Source organism: Microcaecilia unicolor, chromosome 5 (assembly GCF_901765095.1).
Source record: "Microcaecilia unicolor chromosome 5, aMicUni1.1, whole genome shotgun sequence".
Taxonomy (NCBI): domain Eukaryota; kingdom Metazoa; phylum Chordata; class Amphibia; order Gymnophiona; family Siphonopidae; genus Microcaecilia; species Microcaecilia unicolor.
This window is the reverse complement of record NC_044035.1, coordinates 216,774,541-216,794,507: the sequence shown is the minus strand read 5'-3', so window position 1 is coordinate 216,794,507 and position 19,967 is coordinate 216,774,541. Positions and strand designations below refer to the sequence as shown.

The 19,967-nt window shown below is 45.0% G+C and overlaps 1 protein-coding gene across 1 annotated transcript in view; it reads right to left on the bottom strand.

Moving 5' to 3' along the window:
- Positions 1–17,616, bottom strand: part of PWP2 (PWP2 small subunit processome component) — a 308,991-nt gene extending 291,375 nt beyond the window's left edge. Inside the window, exons 1-2 of the mRNA XM_030203767.1 lie at positions 17,438–17,616; positions 8,301–8,413 (exon numbers count right to left, since the gene is read on the bottom strand). Coding sequence (XP_030059627.1) covers positions 8,301–8,413; positions 17,438–17,455 — 131 coding nt within the window. The 5' untranslated portion in view covers positions 17,456–17,616. The remainder of the gene's footprint in view (positions 1–8,300; positions 8,414–17,437) is intronic.
- Positions 17,617–19,967: the final 2,351 nt, after the last annotated feature.

Below are 19,967 nucleotides of genomic sequence, written 5' to 3'. Positions count from 1 at the left end.
TACACGCAACCTCCTATAAGTGAACATGAATCCTGAAGACTGTTTTCCAACTTTCTCCCAAGGAAGGAACTTCAGGAAACAAGAACAGAACCTGAAACAGATTCACAGCATACAGACAATCATACAGTTAGGGCTCATGGCTTCATCTGCTATGACTAAAGGAAAGATGAAGCCATTACGTATGGGATGTAACAAAGCAATCGCTATATAGGGTGGGAACAGGTCACACCACGCGCTAGCACTTGTGCTCCAAAACACGCATCCCTCCTAGCAGCCACATCCAGCCTGTAATGTCGGGCAAAAGAGAGCTTAGAAGCCCATGTTGCTGCATTGCATAACTCTTGACGAGAGAGTGCTCCAGTTTCAGTCAAAGAGGAAGAAATCGCTCTGGTAGAATGCCCCTTACAGGCTACAGGCGGAGACCGGCCGGCAAGTAGATAAGCTGAAAAGATAGTTTCTTTGAGCCAGCGGACAATAGTGGCTTTACACGCTGGAGACCCTCTGCGAGGACCTGATAGCAAAACAAACAGATGATCATAGATCCTGAAAGAGATAGTAACTCGCAGATACTGCAGCAGAGTCCTGCGCACCTCTAACAGGTGCAACCACCCAAAAGATTCTGGAAACTCCTCCTTATCAAAGGAGGGCAAGAAAATAGGCTGGTTTAGGTGAAACGCTGAAACCACCTTAGGCATAAAGAAAGGCACGGTCCAAACAGTGACCCCGGACTCTGAGAATTGCAGAAATGGGTCTCTACAGGACAGCGCCTGGAGCTGGCCACAAGAAAAACGGCCTTTAGTGTCAAATCTTTCTCCGATGCTCGCCGAAGGAAAAGCCTGCAGGGCCTTCAAAACTAGCCCCATTGTCGATTTATGTAGGCCACTGCTGTCGTATTGTCCGACATCACTCTGACAGCCAATCCTTCCAGGGTCACTTGAAAGGCCAGAAGCGCCTGAAACACCGCTTTCAACTCCAGGCGGTTGATGGACCACTCCGACTCCTCGGGTGTCCAAAGACCCTGGGCATGCTTCCCCTTGCAATGTGAGCCCCAGCCCTTCAGGCTGGCATCTGTCGCTACTAGACACCAATCGGGGAGCGCCAGCGGCATTCCTCGCCGCAGCATGCTGTCTGAGAGCCACCACTCCATGCTGAGTGGGGCCGCAGGGTGCCAAGAAAGTCTGCATTGATAATCCTGAGAAACTGGAGACCATCTTTGAAGTAGGGAGTACTGTAGAGGTCTCAGGTGCACTCTCACCCAGGGCACCACTTCCAATGTGGCTGTCATCGATCCTAGCAGCTGGACAATGTCCCAAGCTCGCGGGCGGGGCATCCTCAGGAGCAGACGGACCCGATTCTGAAGCTTGCACCGCCTTAGCTCGGGTAGGTATACATAGCCCGAGTCTGTGTCGAACTTGGCCCCCAAATATTCTAGAGATTGCGAGGGGGTCAGGCGACTTTTGGCCATATTTATTTATTTTTTTACATTTGTACCCCGCGCTTTCCCACTCATGGCAGGCTCAATGCGGCTTACATGTTGTATACTGGTACTTATTTGTACCTGGGGCAATGGAGGGTTAAGTGACTTGCCCAGAGTCACAAGGAGCTGCCTGTGCCTGAAGTGGGAATCGAACTCAGCTCCTCAGTTCCCCAGGACCAAAGTCCACCACCCAAACTACTAGGCCACTCCTCCACTCAGCCTAGAGATTGAAGTGCTGAGACCACTCTGGCTGTAGCTTGATAGCTCTCTGTTACAGAGTCTGCTCTGATGAGCCAGTCGTCTAGGTACGGGTGAACCCTGATACCTTCTCACCTGAGCAAAGCAGCTACTACCACCATTACCTTCGAAAAGGTTCGGGGAGCTGTGGCGAGGCCAAAAGGCAAGGCCCGGAACTGGAAATGTTTTCCCAACACCGCAAACCTCAGAAACTTCTGGTGCGGGGGCCAAATTGATATGTGCAAGTAAGCTTCTTTCAGGTCTAGAGACGTGAGAAACTCTCCTGGCTGTACCGCAGCAATGATGGAGCGCAGGGTTTCCATGTAGAAATGCCGCACTCTCAGGGACTTGTTTAATTCTTTTAAGTCCAGAATAGGGCGAAAAGACCCACCTTTTCGCAGCACCAGAAAGTAGATGGAGTATTGGCCATAGCCGTGTTCGGCGGGAGGTACCGGACACACGGCCCCTAACTGAATCAGACCTTGCAAAGTCTCCTCTACCGCCGCCCGTTTGGCGGCAGAACCACATCGGGACTCCACAAACATGTCTCTTACTGGGGCGTTGAAGTCTATTCTGTAGCCATCTCTGATCATGTCCAGAACCCACTGATCTGAGGAAATATTGGCCCACTCCTCGGCAAAGAGGGAAAGACGTCCTCCGATGACAGGAAGCGAGGAGGGGGCCGGCGCACCATCATTGAGAGGGTCGCCCCTGAACTCCAGGCCTAGAGCCGGTGGCTGCGGAATGCTTGTCCGAGCGAAAGGAGTTCCTCTGCTGAAAAACGGGCACGAGAAGTGAACCAAGCAGAACGCCCCGGGCGGTACCTTCTAGCTTCACGGAAGCGAAGTCTATAAGAGGAGTGGACCACCTGGCCCTTGGAGGAAGGCCTCGGCCTATCTTCGGGCAAGCGCTGGGGTTTAGGATCTCCCAGGCCTTTAATAATTTTTTTTTCCAACTCCTCACCAAATAGGAGAAGGCCTTGAAAGGGCAACTTCACCAACCTTTGCTTAGAGGCCATGTCCGCTGCCCAATGTCGTAGCCAAATAAGACGGCAAGCCGCCACTGCTACTGCCATTTGTTTAGCCGAAGCTCTGACATTATCATAAAGGGCATCAGCCAAAAAGGACAAGGCCGACTCCAGCCGCGGAGCCACATCCGAAAAGGGTTCCGCTCCATCTCCAGGCTGTTCCACTGCCTGTTGCAACCAAGCCAGGCAGGCTCTAGCAGCATAACAACTGCATGCAGACGCCCGAACAGCAAGACCTGCAATTTCAAAGGACCGTTTAAGTGCTGCTTCAAGCCTACGGTCTTGTATATCCTTCAGGGCAACTCCTCCTTCCACAGGGAGGGAAATTCTCTTTGTCACCGCAGTGACTAGGGCATCTAATTTAGGCATTGCAAAGCGAGCCAAATGCTCCTCACGCAGAGGGTTTAATTGCCCCATAGCCCTGGAAACTTTCAAAGGTCCCTTGGGGTCAGCCCACTGAGCGGAAATAAGCTCTTGGATGGAGTCATGCAAAGGAAAGGCTCGAGCAGGCTTTTTGGTACTAGCCATCCTAGGATTCACAGAGGAGGCCGTGCCACTGTCAGGCTCTTCAATAGAAAGGACCTGTAGGGCATCTGAAATAAGCGCTGGCAGCTCATCACTGTGGAAAATCCTCACCGCGGAGGGATCATCCAGATCCTGTGGTAATTCTGCACCTGACACTGGCTCCTCAGACCACGAAGGCCTGCCAGAACTCTCCGAATCCTCACAGCCCGACCACGGGGGGAGGAGGTGCACCACAATCTGAAGGGGAATTAGCCCTTCTACGCTTTTCTTTATGCCAATTATCAGGTAAAATAGCGGGCAGTCCCAGGCCAGAGACCACCGGGGGGGGGGGGGGGAAAGACAGAAGGGGCCTCAGACGACCCTTGAGGGAGAGCTCTTTTCAGCATGTATGCTTTATGCAATAACACAAAATCAGGGGAGAAAAACTCGCCCTGGGCACCCAGATCCCGTCCGGGGCTAGCCGCTCCCTGAATAGCCTCAATTTGAGGTCCCCCCCCCCCCCCCCCCCCCGGGCTCAGGGCTCTCCGTCTCTACAGAGGCTGCGCCATGCGGAGAATTCAAAATGGCGTCCGCTGTCAGCTCTGAGCGGGAAGAATCATCGCTCGCCATGCTTGGGCCGGCTCTTACACCTGTACAGCACGATTTACAGAGCCCCGCTACTGATTTGCACTTGCCACACCGGGAACAGCGCTTTACATTCTCTGCAGCCATCGCCGAAAACGGCGGGAAACTTCAAAATGGCAGTTTCGCGTCAAAAACGCCCCGATCGCGGGCCCACCCCGGAGGAGTTAGGAAACACTCTTACCTCACCGGACTGAGTATCACAGCTCCGGTCCCATAGAAGAATCAAAGGAAAAACTTTTTTTTTTTTTTTTTTTTTTTTAACGCTGTGAGGAAAGCAGAGGTAATAAGAACTCCGGAGGCTCAGATGAGTGGGAAAGGCAGGGAAAGGCGAACCAATGTGCCTGTATCCACTGAGTGGGAAAGGACAGGGAAATACAAGCTAATATGTCCACATCCACGGGGGCATGGGTAAGGCAGGGAAAGGGCTAACCTATGTGCCTTCAAAGTGAAGCTGCTATAGCCTCTAACACCCCGGCTAACAACTGGCAAGACAGGAGCCACCCCCAGGCAGATTTTTGATGGAGCTCGAAGAAGCTGCAGCCACCCTGCTTGGGGAGATAGAGAATACTGAAGAGGCAGTGGAGCTGGGTGGCCATGAGGCACTGTGAAAAGTTGAGTGCTCTCTATCTCCCCCTGCTGGTTGATGGACAACCCATACGTAATGGCTTCATCTGCTTGATGACAAGGAAAAATAATTTTTTAACTAAATTTCTTTACACACCCATGTCCTCCTTCTCCCCAAGGTCCAACTTGCCTTTGGAAGTTTGGTGTCAGCCTGGTGGCACTGTCCCTCTCTCATTTTCACACCGTTTTCCAGCACTGCTCCACCTAACCTCCCCTCAAGTTCCTTTGTGTGTCTCAGCACTACCCCCCCCCCCAACCTTCCCCCCAAGTTCCTCTGTGCCTCTAGCCAACCTCGACAACACCCTGCATGGCCTGCACCAGCCTTGGAGCGCTCCCTCGGACACAACTTCCTGTTTCAGCCTGGGCGGAAGAGGGAAAAACTCAAGAGGTCCACATAGACAGTGTATCAGAATTGGTGCCATGTCAGCAACCTCTGTAAAGAAAAATTAGTTATAATGTAGATCAGGAGGGGGAGGGGATGTCAGACCAAGGTGGGGAGAAAGGGAAGAGATGCCAGACTACAGGGGGCCCCCTGGAGCTGTGGAGGCTGCCCCCCCCCCCCCCCCATACCAGCCCTGGCATATAGCAATGTTTCCTGTAAGGACTGAGTTGACATGAGCAAAAATTTTCCATTACATTACTATTTGAGCATTTCTTACACATACACACATGCGCATGCACACATACACTCTAACAGGGAGGTTGGAAAGAATTCTATGAGCCATACTCTTCATGCTTTTCCTACTTGTTCCTCTATAGTTTAGCTATATGCTTATAGCTCCTCCATATTTTACTCAACTATTGAATGTTTAGAGCTTAGAGGGAATGTTTCTACAGTCCTCCTCCCCCCCCCCCCCCACACATTGGACATGCATTATTCTTTAAAAGAAAAAGGGAAGGGGGACAGTAGGGAGCAGTGCAGGGAAGGACTCCACTTACTACCAGCATCTCCGTTACTGAATGTATTATGCGTGCTGTATGATTTTGGACACGTCACTTAACCCTCCACTGCCTCAAGTACAAAACTTAGGATTGTAAACCCTCCAGGGACAGGAAAATATCTACTGTATCTGAATGTACCCTACCTTGAGCTACTACTGAGAAAGGTGTGATTTCATCCAAATCCAGAATCCAAATACCAGGCATATTGTGAAGTAATAGAAAACACTACAAATGTCACTCAAGACCTATAAAGCAATTCTACCATATCTTAATAGAACTAATTTCCACAAGCTACAAAACAAGGCCCCACCTAGGAAAAGTCAACACCATAAACAGTGTTGTGGGTACTAAAACACCAGTACACCTATTGGAAAACTGAAGTCAGATTAGTAGAGATCAATCCTGCGTAGATAGGCAATGCTAACAGAAAACCATGTCCCTTTCACACATGCAAAACACTTATAGACCCTCACCCTATATAGAATGTCACCACAAATTAAATATAGCAAAATGTAGACAAAAATGAAACTGAACCCTCCCAAGAAGCCAGAGTCTGCATAGTGTGAACACCAAAGAAACAGCGATATATGTCCACCTGTACTATGCAAAATATAAAGATAGCAGATGTAAATTTTAAAACCAACATATTTCAAATCACTATGTTACAAATTAACAAATACAAATAAAACCAAAAATGGAAATAAGATACCATCTCTTACACTTCAAATTTATCGAGTAAAGATGCAAGGGTTGCTTTCAAAAAGCTGATCATTGCTGTCTGAAGCTGTCGCGTACCTCTGCTGAGCTGACGATCAAGTTCTGTTCTTTCTCGGCGGCGGGGCATGGCTTCATGATTGAGCATCTGTTGAAGTCTATGTGCGTGCGTCTGACATCAGACGCACGCACAGAAACTTCCACTGATGCTCAATCATGAAGCCACGCCCCGCAGCCGAGAACAGAACTTCGGATCAGTCAGCTCAGCAGAGGTACGCGACGGCTTTGTTGATGCGCCGAGCGGGGGGGGCGGGGGTTGTTGCGCCACTCCCTGCCAGCTTACAGAAATGATTTATAATGAAAAAAAATCATGTTATTTTTTTCTCCTATCCTATATAATAAAAAGCACCTCCAACATTCTGAAGCCAGCAGCCTTGCAGTGAAGCCTGAAGCCTGAGGTGTTCGTAGGCATCATAATAGCTCCGCCCACATTCTCAGCTGTTTCCCAGGCAGGGGGAGGAGTAGGGAAACACACTCCGCGTGTATCCCTACTCCTCCCCTTGCTTTGGAATCAGCTGAGAATGTGAGCGGAGCTATTATGATGCCTACGAACACCTCAGGCTTCAGGCTTCACTGCAAGGCTGCTGGCTTCAGAATGTTGGAGGTGCTTTTTATTATATAGGATAGGAGAAAAAAATAACATGATTTTTTTTCATTATAAATCATTTCTGTAAGCTGTTACAGCTCCAGTATACCCAGTGCAAAATAAGACAGCAGATGTAAATTCTCAAATTGGACATATTCCAAACACTAAAAGGAAAATAAAATGATTTTTTCTACCTTTGTTGTCTGGTGATTTTGTTTTTCTATCCATATTGGTCCTAGTCTCCGATTCTACTGCTCTCTGAACTCCATTTCCAGGGCTTCCTTTCCATTTATCTCTTTACTTTCGTCCCTTCTTCTTCATTTCTTGCCCTCCATCCATGTCCAGCAGCCCTCCTCTCCCCTCCAGCCACCCTCCTCTGCCCTCCAGTCACCCATGTCCAGCCACCCTCCTCTCCCCCCTGCCCTCCCAGCACCAGGCAGGCCTCCCTCCCACCAAGCACCCCTCCCTCCCTCCCACCATCAGGCATGCCTGCCTCCCTCCCACCCAGCACCAGGCCTCCTCCCACCAAGCCGCCCTTCCTCCCTCCGTGCACCAGGGCCCCCCCCTCCAAAATTTAAAAGGCATACCTGGTCGGGGTTAAGGTGGCGTCGGCAGCGAAAAGTGTGTTTGCTCGGCGCGCCTTCGGCCTTCCCTTCTGTCTCTCAAGCTCTAGTCTCGCCCTTGCAGAAACAGGAAATGAGGGCGGGACCAGAGCTTGAGAGACAGATGGGAAGGCCGAAGATGCGCCGAGCAAACAACACACTTTTCGCTGCCGCTGCAACCCCGACCAAGTATGCCTTTTAAATTTCGAAGGAGGGGGGACCCTGGTGCTTGGAGGGCAGGCGGGCGGCCTGGTGCTCGGTGGGAGGGAGGGCGGACGGACCAGCGACGGCGCGCGTGCCCACTCTGGCACGCATGCCATAGGTTCACCATCACTGCTCTAGACTCTGAAACTCATTATTAAGCTGCAGAGCAGAAAAGGAGTGGGGGGGGGGGGGGGGGGGGGGGAGGACTTGACCCCATAGAGTGTCACTGAGCTCCAGCTAAGTAAACATTAAACGTAGGGAACATTATTCCTCCAATAAAAACCCCCTCCTTAACTGACATCCTGTTAGCAATTGCACCAGGAGCTGGCTGAAAAGCACAAAGGAGGGGTTGCACTGTCCGTCCACCATCTGCTGAGACAGAAAACACACTGAACATTCTGTGGATCCACTATTCCCTTAAAGTGCGATTCACTTGGAATTACTTTTCCCTTTCTCCTTCCGCTGGTGGTTAGACATAACCCACTTGTCTCGACAGGCCTGGTATGAACGACAAGGATTTTTTTTTTTTTATCCTGGATCTTCTCCAGTGTGTCTCTCTTGTTATTTCCTTTCTTGTTTTCTTCTTATTTGTGCACATTTCCATTATTCTTATTATTTTTGGCTGTCATATTGAAAATTAACTAATAAACATTAGAAAAAAATAAAATGTCTACTTACTTCTTTAGATCAAACAAAGTGATCCGGTTACCCACAGGACTAATGACCGAGTTTCCGTCAGGGGTGAAATTCAAGTTTCCACGGCAATAGACTGTCCCCAGTAAATTAGAGAACTGGAAGGCATTAAAAACAAACACAAAATTTAAAAATGACAGATACCAACTGAGATCTTGATCTACTGCTTTTGTTATTAGAGTGCAAATGTCAAGAAGGTCCCAAACGGACTGCCTCTGCAGTGCCATAGAAACACAGTATAAACACTGACTGAATATCCCTTTGAGAGTCTTATTTGACTAGCATCCCTACAGGGCTTTAAACTTCTCCCAATCATTTGAAAATATTATTCTACTTCTATACTTATATTCTGCACTTCTATACTTATATTCTGCACTATCATACAAATTCTAAGTGGAGCACAATATTACATAAACAATAAACTGTCTTTATAAATTGAATGGGGTTTAAAAGAGGAATTGTAGGTTTATTGTTAAAGTCAGTTTGAACTTAAAAAAACTTTAAAACTTTATTAACTAGTCTCTATAGGATAAAATCCTTTTCCCCATAATTTTAAAACTTGAACTTTCTGCTACAGCCTACAGTGTTAACAGATACCCTCCAGAAGGCTCAGCAGAGCCTAGCTCAGTCTTCATACAGTTTTTTTTAATCTAGGGATGGATAGACCCATGAAGACCCCCTCTAATAGGTTGGCAAACCAGCCATCTACCAGAGAGGTCCCCTTGAAGGCTGTCTAAGATATGTTTGCGCTTATCTGACTCGCTTCTAATGTCCATGGACATATGTGTATTCATTTTAACCATTTTATCTCTAGATATTTCATAGAAAGGAGTGAGAGGAAAAGTTATAAGGATAATTACCTTTATTATAGCTTACCACAATAATACAACGGGATCAGGAACACAAGCAGATGGGTGGACAGTCGGACAGCACTTCGTGTAGCAAGTCAAAAGGTCTTCTGACACGCCCTAAATTTTCCTGCCTTATATATTCTCCTATCTCCATTCTAAGTAAAGGGGCCCATAAGCTACAGTGTTAAACTTGTTTATCCCAAACTAGCTGACCACAATCTTGCTTAATTGGAAAGTTGACACCTCCTTTTTCTCAATCATTTCCTTACACCTGGCATGCACTTGTTTCTCAACTTGTTTTTCTAACTTAGATTAGAGAAAATTCCATTTTGTAACTGATATTAAAGTTTCCATTTTGTGTTCATATTTTAAATCTTCCATTTTGTTTTCATATTCCTTGATCTAACTTTTCCAGTTCAGGCCATTCTGGTCTTAGTCTAGGCCTAAAAACTAAGCCATGCTTTCCCAGCAAGCTTCTAGTTACATCAAGCATCAGATTTCTGACTTGGCCTATGTCCCTAGTAGCCTGAGCTCTATGGCTCTGCCCTCCACCATTCCAGTGGGGGTCTCTGGCTATATTATATCTTATCAATACCCACCTGCCCACCCCAGGCACATCTTGTCTTTTATAGTTGTAACTTATAGTCAATTATTCTAATTAGGATAACAAGAGGGCAGTTTTTATGGCAGAGTTTTAATTACATTTAATTACTTTTTCAGAAGCAAACACTGAATAAATCCCACAATAAACCATATCTCTAGGAGGCGAAATTAAGATGGCGGTGTAGCAGGTTGCGTTAAGAGATTGCTCTGAGGTCCTGTCTGGAATTAGCAATTTCCTTCTTTTAAAATGCCCCATACCAAATGAAAGGGGACAATGCGAGTAGTTCCCCCACCTACCTCGACGCCCTCGTCCTATCATTCGGGGCTCGAGCGCTTTTTCACGCCTATTTCCCACGCGGGACGAGATGCGGATCCCATTGCGGGACTATCTGGGGAAGCGGCGATCCTGCCGGGAGAGGAAGTGTCTCTCTCACCTCCATCAATGTTGAATTCCCCGTGCCCGGCGTCGACGGCGTGCCTGGATGGACAGCACCAGTCTACCGGAAGTATTTAGACTGCTGCTTCCAGTGAGGGTCAGGTAGCACCGCAAAAGACGCCAGGAGCCGAAGCAGCTGCCTCTGAGAAAGAACCGGGGATTAATCTTCAAATGATTTGGAAAAAACTGAATGAAATGGATGCTACGCTTCAACAGACTTCGGGAGAGGTTAGAGCCTTTAATACCAAATTTCAAGAATTAAATGTTAAAGTGGACTTAATTAACGAAGAAATCGCTGAAAAAAATGCAAAAAATACAAAAAAATGTAGACTCTTTCCAAGACTTTAAAACAACGGTAATTAAAGATAATGCTGACATTCGGAAAAAAATTGAACCGATCGAAACTTCAACAGAAGGTTAAATTTGTGCTTGTTAAATTTCCCTAACCTCCCTGGGATTAATTCTTACGACATGTTTAAAAGATATTTAATCAAAGTACTAAAATTTCCACAGGATGCAATTCCGCCTATAAATAAATTATATTATATTCCTAATCCCAAAGGTGAGGCGGGGGAAAGACAAGAACCTCGAGAAGGTAAATTGGATTTAAACATCATTTTGGCGATCCTAGAACAAACATTGGATGAAAATTCACCAACAACCACGCTGATTGTCTCACTAATTTTTGAACAAGATTTAAATAATATAATGAAACTGTACTTTAAAAATGTGCTTTGGTGTAGTTAAGGTTCACATTTTTCCCCGATGTCACAAAATCAACCCAACATAGAAGGAAGGCCTTCCTGGCACTGAAATCACAAACATCTGATATAGGAGGGACCTTCTTTCTAGCGTTTCCATGTAAATGTATAGTCAAATTGGGTCAGGTTAAGTATACCTTTTATGCACCGGAACATTTAAAATCATTTCTTGATTCGAAACAGTTAAAATAGAATAATAATATCTGTGGGAATATTACACCACCATGTTATTTTGTTTTTAGTTGCCATTTTGTTTAATCTTCTCTAATTCCAACCACCTCCATTTATGATGAGGTCTAAGAAAGCAATTATTTTATGTGAAAGGATGAAAATAATAGTATTTTATTTCCTATGTTTATTATTTAAAACTACAATTTATTTTGAACTATGGCTGTATTTCAATAGCAAGTGACATCTTGTTAGGATGTTTAAAATCAATAAATAAATTTAAATATAAACCATATCTCTAGTACCTTAAGTAGTTTTAAACAACTCAATAATACTAAGATGCAGACAGCAGTCTACCAGACCATCCAGTCTTTTGCTATGAAAAAATGAGGAAAATGATTAAAAAGCAGCTGAAAAGGTCGGCTGCAAAGCTTAGGACTTTAAATCAGGCATTGATGTTGTTTAAAACTACCACTGTGGAAGCCCAGGCCAGATGTATTCCAAGTATTAACAAAGGTGAAAAGAAAAGCACACGACAGCCAGTGTGGTTAAAAGGTGACGTGAACAAGACTATTAAAGCCAAAAGAGTAACCTTCAAAGAATGGAAAAAGGATCTGAATTAAGAAAATAAGAAGCAACATAAGCAGTCTCAAGCTAGTCTGTTATTGAGATGGAGATGGGGGAAGTCACAGCTTGCCCTGGGACTGGTAGAATGGAATGATGCTATTATTGGATTATCTGGAGGATACTGAACTAGATAGACCTCTCGTCTGACCCAGTATGGCTATTCTTATGTATGACTAGGAAAAAAGAACCACCAGTCTGTCACATTTCTTTCCATTGCTCAGGAGACCTAAACTATCCTCAGCATGGACATGGCACGAGTCACACATGAGTCTGACAGACAATTGCTGAGCCTTCTCATGCCATTCCAAAGTTTAATATTGATGTCTTGTAAAAGCAGCAAAAATACATTTTTTTTGTACTTCAGTTGGTATTGAAAAGAAAGGCTTTAAGCTTCTTTTGGCTATATCTTTTGAAAAAATTTGTAAATAATTTTGCAAACTCCTTCAGTGTAGCCTCTCCTACCAAGATGAATTTATGTAAAACTAGTAAAAAAGGCCCGTTTCAGTGAGCAATGAAACGGGCGCTAGCAAGGTATTTGATTTCTGCAATGATTGTGTTAAAAGAGGTTTATTGTATAATTTGAATTGATAGGCTGTACGAAGGGGGCTTGGAGGGTTGATGTGTTTTTTTCTTAGGGGTGTGGAGAGTGGGTTTTTCCTGGAATGGGGTTTTTTTTTGTAATGTATTTTTTTTGTGTGTGTGTGTGGTGCGGTGGTTCGGTGAATGTCCCTTGCTTGCAAAGGTTTTTTTTTTTTGTGTGTGTTGTGCTGGCAAAGTTGGAGGAAGTGTTTTTGAAGTGAGAGGGTTTTGCAGGGGGTTTGGATTCGGATCAGTGCGTGTTTTTTACCTGAGCTGTGTGAGAGAGAGAAGTGCAGAGTCTGGACGCTTTGGACTGCTGCTGCCATTCGCCGTAACAGTAACGATGGAGGGATGGTGCCTGCAAGTGTTTTGGAAGGACGACGCGACGACCCTTTGGGGGCGGGGGGAGGAGAGGGTGGTGTCCTGTACGTCCAGAGGTGTATCGTGACGGGAGGGCAGGAACAAATTGTTCGCCGATTCGAGAGGGAGTGTGTGGGGGAGGAGGGGGAGGTCCGAAGTCATAGAGGAGAGGGCGGGGGTCCGAAGTCGGATGAGGGAGACGTGGTGAAGTGGTACCTCGGGAGGGCCGAGTGACAGAGGTCCGGGGGGGGGGGGGGGGGAGGGCTTACCGGCACTGCTCTTCTGTTTTTGCGCAGTTGGCGGTTTTTTAAAATACTTTTTTGGTCCTCCGTGACTCCGTCCTCGACGTCATGACTTTTGACGCGAGGGCGGGGCACACAATCATGGTGGAATTCCGATCTACACCATGACGGAAGTTGGAGATTAGAAATTTGGCTTCATTAGAACGTTGGAGTTGTGAATTATGTCCGGAAGGGGCGTGGCTGAGGGCGGGTCTATGACTGAGGGTGAGTGGTGCTGACAGCCTAGGAGGGTGAGTGGAGCTGACAGCCTAGCCTAGGAAGAGTAGATTCAGTGCTTCACTGAACGTTGGAGGTGAGAATTATTTATACAGGGCACAAATACGATCATTTATCAGGCCACTGATGCACTACCATATTTAGCTAATATCCAATATGTATAACACTAGTAAAAAAGGCCTGTTTCTGACACAAATGAAACAGGCGCTAGCAAGGTTTTCCTTGGAGTATGTATGTTTGAGAGAGTGTGTGAGAGAGCGAATGTGCGCGTGTGTATGTGTGTGACAGAGAGAGAGTGAGACTGGGTGCGAGTGTGTCTGTGAGAGAGAAAGTGTGTGTGTGATTCTCCTCTCCCCTGCCACCCCCCCCCCCAGTGATTCTCCTCGCTCCCGATTACCTCCATCGAAGCGGCCGCGTTATTGAAAGCCCTGCCCGTCTCTAGCCTTCCCTTCGAGTTCGTTCCCTCAGAGTCCCGCCCTCGAGGAAAGAAGAAATGACATCAGAAGGCAGGGCTTTCAATGACGCGGCCGCTTCGACGGAGGTAATCAGGGGAGCGAGGAGAATCGCTGGGTGGCTGGAGGGGGGGGCAGAGGAGAATCGCTGGGTGGCTCAGGAGAGACCTGTGAAGTGACGCATGCGCGGCACATCGGTCACAGCTCATTTATATAGTAGGATAATTAGAACCAAAACCCAAAGTTTGCCACAATTCAGTGTATGAGGTCTAGGGGATTGTATGCCTATTATTGTTTATTTTTATTTGAATGCTTCAAATTGTTACGGACTGCTTCTTAGGGTCAGGATATTTTGGTGCATTCAGAAGTGAAGGCATTGGGTTTTCTGCTCTCTTCAACCCTTATACTGGATTCACAAATATATCAAGTGACACATATGGTGGGCATAAAATTGAAGACAGTCAATTAAGGTCTTATTTGCACCTTCAACATCTTCAATAGTGGTTTAAGCAACATGTTCAGTAAGTTGAACTACTGCAATGCTATCTACCTAAGGCTACCAAAATATTCTTTAAAAAGGTTGCAGTTAATATAGTTTATGTTTTATTAGTTTTAATATATCACATTTTGAAAAAATATCAAAGTGGTGCACAATATCAAATTACAGAAAAAGGAAAGGAACTACAAAATTCAAAAAGGAAAGTGAACAGCAAAGCTGAGAGAGGAGGAGGAAAAAAAATGTACACACTGCTTTAGCCAAAGGCAGGTAACTGTGAAGAAGTGGAAGGTATGGTCAAGACCTAAATGCAAGCGTAACAGATGTGTTTTTAAACCAGCCTTAAATCTGGAGAAAGACAGTTCAAGACAGAGAGGTTTTGGTAGTGAGTTCCAGAGGGATAAAACCAAGCGGACTCTTGTGTAGCAGCAAGATGTGCAGAGGATAGAGAAGGAAGGCAAAGTCAGCGATCATCTAGGGAGCAGAGCACAGGAGCATGGGTACAGGGAATAATATGAGACGAGAGATACGACGGAATACCAGTGCAAAAGATCTTATGGTCAGGGTAAGTATCTGAAATTTGAATACAGAATCCTGTAGCACAGATGATGACCTATAAGAAACCTTGGGATAGAGTTTTTACACATTTAACTTTGCCACCAGCAAAAGAGATCAGGATGGTGCAGATTATGTGTCGTTGTTTGAGAGCAGTTCTGGGATTTAGAATAAGTTCCCAGATGATTTGAAACTTTAAACAGGATTACTTGACTTGACTGTTTCAGGAGTATTTCAATTGTTAATGACTGCATTATCTTTAGGGGTGTTTGAAAGATTTAGTTAGACTGGGGTGGGGGAATTCTGTGTACCCAGCTCTGTACATTTTTGCTAAAAACAGAAGCTTATTGGTCTCTGTATTAAATTAAATTAGCTGTGGAAACTGATGCACCATCTGCCTACTGCCATGCAACTGCAGCATACTGCCAGCAACCATCACAGCTCACTCTTCTATGGAAGATGGTATCACTCATTTTGGTACACCACTGTCCTTATAACTAATGCATCATTAATGCACCTCCCCACTGCTCTACTGCAGGCCCACTGTGTAAGCAGCACCAACATTACCTTCCTCTGCGGTAGTCCATATGGTTCAATTTCCTAGGTAGTGCACTGCTAGCCATAACTCTGCAGTCAAACGTTATGGCAGTGTGAAAACTGAGGAAGTCTAAGGGTATTAATCGTAGCCATTAGTAACTATTATAGAAAGACAAGAATTAAATATATGCCACTTACACAGGTATAAGAAATAAGGTGCAGATACAAATTGTACTCTAGCCTTAGCAAAGACAAACAACGGTTACCTGACTCCCATAACACAGTAACAGTAAACAACAGCAGATAAAAAGACCTGTATGGTTTATCCAATCTGCCCACAAGGTAGCCAATGTTCTATCTCACTCTTTTTCAAGGTTAAACAGTGGAATCATAAATAGTGCAGTCTAGCAGTCCTGTTTGACAAGTGAAAGAGCAGACTGGAAGAAGGTCAGCAAGAATTTGAAATGTATGAAGTCAGATTGGGCATAGGATTTCAGCCAAAGGCGTTCAGCAGAGTGGGCACAGGAACATAGGTAGAGGATTCTAGAGGTCAGCCAAGGCTGGGGGTTTGTACGCCTTACAGAACAGAGAATAGGAGTGACAGTATCCAGAGCAGAGGAGAGAGTAGTATTATAGGAAGAGACAGCCTCATTGATAAGACTTGGGTAACATAGTGGTTAAGAAGAGATTTGAAACACTGGAGGACAGAGTAAAAGGGGCAATAGTCTGAAGATTTGTAAATGTATTGGTTGAGATTGGACGGGATGGGACTGGGGTGGGAGAGTGTTTAAGTGTGAAAGTTATCAGATGATGGTCAGAGAGGGGAAGAGATGAGGTACAGAAACTGGAAACTGAGCAGTCTGAGAACATAGTAACATAGTAAATGACGGCAGATAAAGACCTGTACACTCCATCCAGTCTGCCCAACAATGCAGAAGATAAGATGAATGAAGAAAAGATGAAGGGTAGTGGAGCACAGTTAAAGATTGAATGAAGATGTTAAAGCAAGAAACTGAGAAGCACAAGAGTCAGAGGGATTATTAGCATGAATGTTAAAATCTCCAAGAATGAGGGAAGGAGATGAAGAAAAATGAGTACAAACTACAGAATTTATAATTGCTGTTTCTACTAGCTACAATAATTTTTGAAGTTGTTTTAGTTATATTCAATTATGTATTTTCTCCTCCACCTTGTAAGGCACTGCCTATCAAACAAAAACAGCTTTACACTTGTTACAGATGGACCAACAATAAAGAACGACAACGTTGATGCAGCAACTCATAGGTTTGCGTGCTGTGTTTTGAGTGAACGGCAATGACGGCTGCTCGGGGGAGTGGAAACAAAAATTAACCAAATGGAATCCTTACTTACAGTGGACTAGACAGGCTCACTTCCACTCCAGTCTATTAAAACTCCTTGGTTTAACTTCCTTCCAGATTCACCACAGAAAGAGGGGAATAGAGAACAGCAGCGCTGGGTTATGGCTGTCTATCGCTGCATACTGTATGCAGCGGTGGCCGTCAAAACAAAGAGGACTCCAGTCTTAAGGTAGTACTTAACAGATCCGGAAGATCCCGGGGATCCCGCAGATCTGGCTTTTACACCGTCCAATAAACCTGTGTTTTAAGCATGCTAAGTAGCATATACACGTTTAATAACATATCACAAAATATGTATCCCTACAAAAGGCAAGGCAAAGCAAAGAAACATCACATGGGGTTAGCATAAAATAAGGCTGCCAAATGGATCCAGAATGATTCGCAGGATAGGGTTGATCCAGTCCTGGACTTGTAGTTCTAGTTTCCCCATTGCACCCCCTAAGAAAAGCAAGACTACAAGTCCCAGCATGCACAGGGATAATCCTAGGACTGGATCAACCCTGTCCTGCGAATCTAGATCTAGTTAGCAGCCGCGGCGCCAGCGGATAAACACGTCCGGAAGAGGCTCGGGTGTTCAAAAGAGGATGCTCCAATTGTATTTTAAAAAACACATTAAAACATGTATTAAAACAAACAAACAAACAAAAAAAACAGGAGCTGATCGCAAACAGAACACACGGCATCAAAATAAAAACGATAACGTGAGCAATTAACTTACTACCGCTGCTTTAACAGAAGAATTACAGTATTTCCCTCGAACAGAATGATACCAGCAAAAACCAGTATCATCCATCACTCACCTTGTAAGCGAACTTCATTGCTGTACCGTAAACAGAACCCAGTGAAAGAAACTTGCACAAGTTACGAACAGAGCAAACAACCCTCTCACACACGTGGGCTCTTCATACCGAGGGGAGGTTTACCTCCTCTTGCATGCATCATGCAACACCATTTCCGGGTCAAACACAGCGACTGCGCAGACTAGCAGAATGCTAACCAGTAATCGCGTGAGGCACTATTTGTGGGGGTGGGGGGGGGGAGGAGGAGGAGTTAATATGGTAAATAATTATCACATGGATGCCAGGGAGTAGTTTGTAAATTTAGTGGCCGGAGTTGGAACACGATTGCAGAACCGTTTGCGCTTTCATCGGAGGTAAAGCACTGTCTGTAGTCTGGAAAACTGCGAATTCAGGTTCTGAATTTCAGGAGGAATACACCCGAATCCTGTAGTGTTGCCTATTTGCCGTCCGGGTTGGTGGTTGAGAAGAATAATATTGTTTGGGACCAATTGAGGTAAGTATAGCTGTTGCTTGAAAGAAATATAGATAGTTGGGAACGACTGTTTGAGGTGATGTGTATGAGCAACAGTAGCGCTATAGAAATGTTAAGTGGTAGTAGTAGAGCTGGCTATGGGCGTGTGTGATTTGCTGGAGAAGATTGAGTATGGACTGCTTGGCTTGAGTAACCTAATGGGAGTAGCTGTGAGAGACATGGAAGCTCGTAAATGAAATGGGAGCACTATTATACAGTTGAAGGTATGGTGAGTGATGTGGTGCTGGAGAGAGTGTGAGTACTTGAGGGTGTGGTGGTATGGGAGCTGTGGGGAAAAAGAGGCATCGGTAAGGGACTAGCTGAATAAGATGGGGCTGGAAATTAGCAGAGATTTGGTGATTTGAGGCATTATAGCAGCGAATTGGAAACTGGTGTGGTGCGATGGTTGTTGTGCTTAGTGTAGAGCTGGAGTCTGTAGGAGGTTATCCAGCTGTAAGCCAAAGCAGGAAGGCATCTTTCTGAGCTGTTTTGAGAATCTATAATTGCATACGAGTCAGGTTTGTCAGTTCTGAGATAATTACTGGAGTAAGAAGACGCTGATGGTTGAGAAGTTTGGCCTGAAATTTCATAGTGGTTGTTGATTACTTATACAGCGTGCGAAAGGATCTCCTATCTCCCGGGGAGATCTGGGTGTACGTGGGCAAGTAAGCTGGGGGGGGGGGGGGGGGAGTTAACTACTATCAAAATGGTAATTATCAGAAATCAATGGCCGAATATGAAAGTATTCTACTCCTCTCCTGCCCTCCCCTTTAAATGTGTGCCCTATTTGTTTTATTCATAAACATTTATATTCTGTATGGTCCATAGTTCTCAGTGGAATACAATAGCATATACATAATAAAATGCCTGTACACAAACAACAATGAAATAAACAGGCTACATCTAACAAAACAACATCTTGAGAACTAATCATATTAATACTGATGCTACAAATGGAAATCTAGCTTGAAATAAAAAGACTTCAGCTATTTTCTAAAAAAAATAAGATTCCAGTTTGCATAATTCAACAGGCAAAGCATTCTGTAAATTAAGGTTCTATTAGAAGAAAAATAGATGATCGAAAACCTAGTAAACTAACTGAATGAAAGCTAGGAATTCCCAATAAGTTTGGTTTTTTTCCACTTAATTGTCATTTCAGAGCACATGTTCCCAGCTCCCACCGACTTAGGGGCTTTCTTTATTGGATCAGACTCTCATGGCTGCTTGCCTGCTGGGTAAAAAGTGTGATGAAGGCTGCTACATTGGAGAAACAAGTCAGATGCGAAAGAAGAGATTTAATTTACATAGACATCATATGAAAAATGCCAGTACAAACAAAGATGTCATCATGCCTGTGGGACAGCACTTTACAAAACCAGAACACTATACCAGTGATTTCATGGTAAGGATCCTGAAAGGGAACAAACAATACAGGAACGTAAGACCTTTGAAGTCAAAATGATTAAATATTTTGACACCCACCAGACAGGACTTAACAAAGATCTGGGTTTTCTAGCCCATTACAAAGCATAAAATTGTATTGCTTTGTAAATTGTATTGCTCTCCTGTCTCCCTGACTCTCACCTATCCACCCCCTATCCTGTTAGACTGTCACTGAAATGCTTTGATGTTTCACTCATATACTGTCATCTACCAACATTTGCTTATTTCCGATCTGAGGAAGAAGGGCAACCTTCGAAAGCTAATCAAGAAATGTATTAAGTTATGTCCAATAAAAAAGGTATATTTTCTTTTCCATGTTTTATTGTTTTATTTCTATTGATTACCTGTTGGGTAAGCCATCCTTCCTCCGTTGTGCAAGTAAAAGATGCAGATTTCATCTTGCCTTAGTCCTACAATTATTCTGCTCTCAGCTTTTTTCAAACCCCTGAGGATGCATTATGTTCTTACCAGTGTTATCAGAAACAAAACAGTGAAGCCTGGTTTCTTCTGTTTTTTTTGCATTCTTACCAGTGTTATACCACAAGCTGTATAGCTGAGCCCAGCCCTTCTAGACTG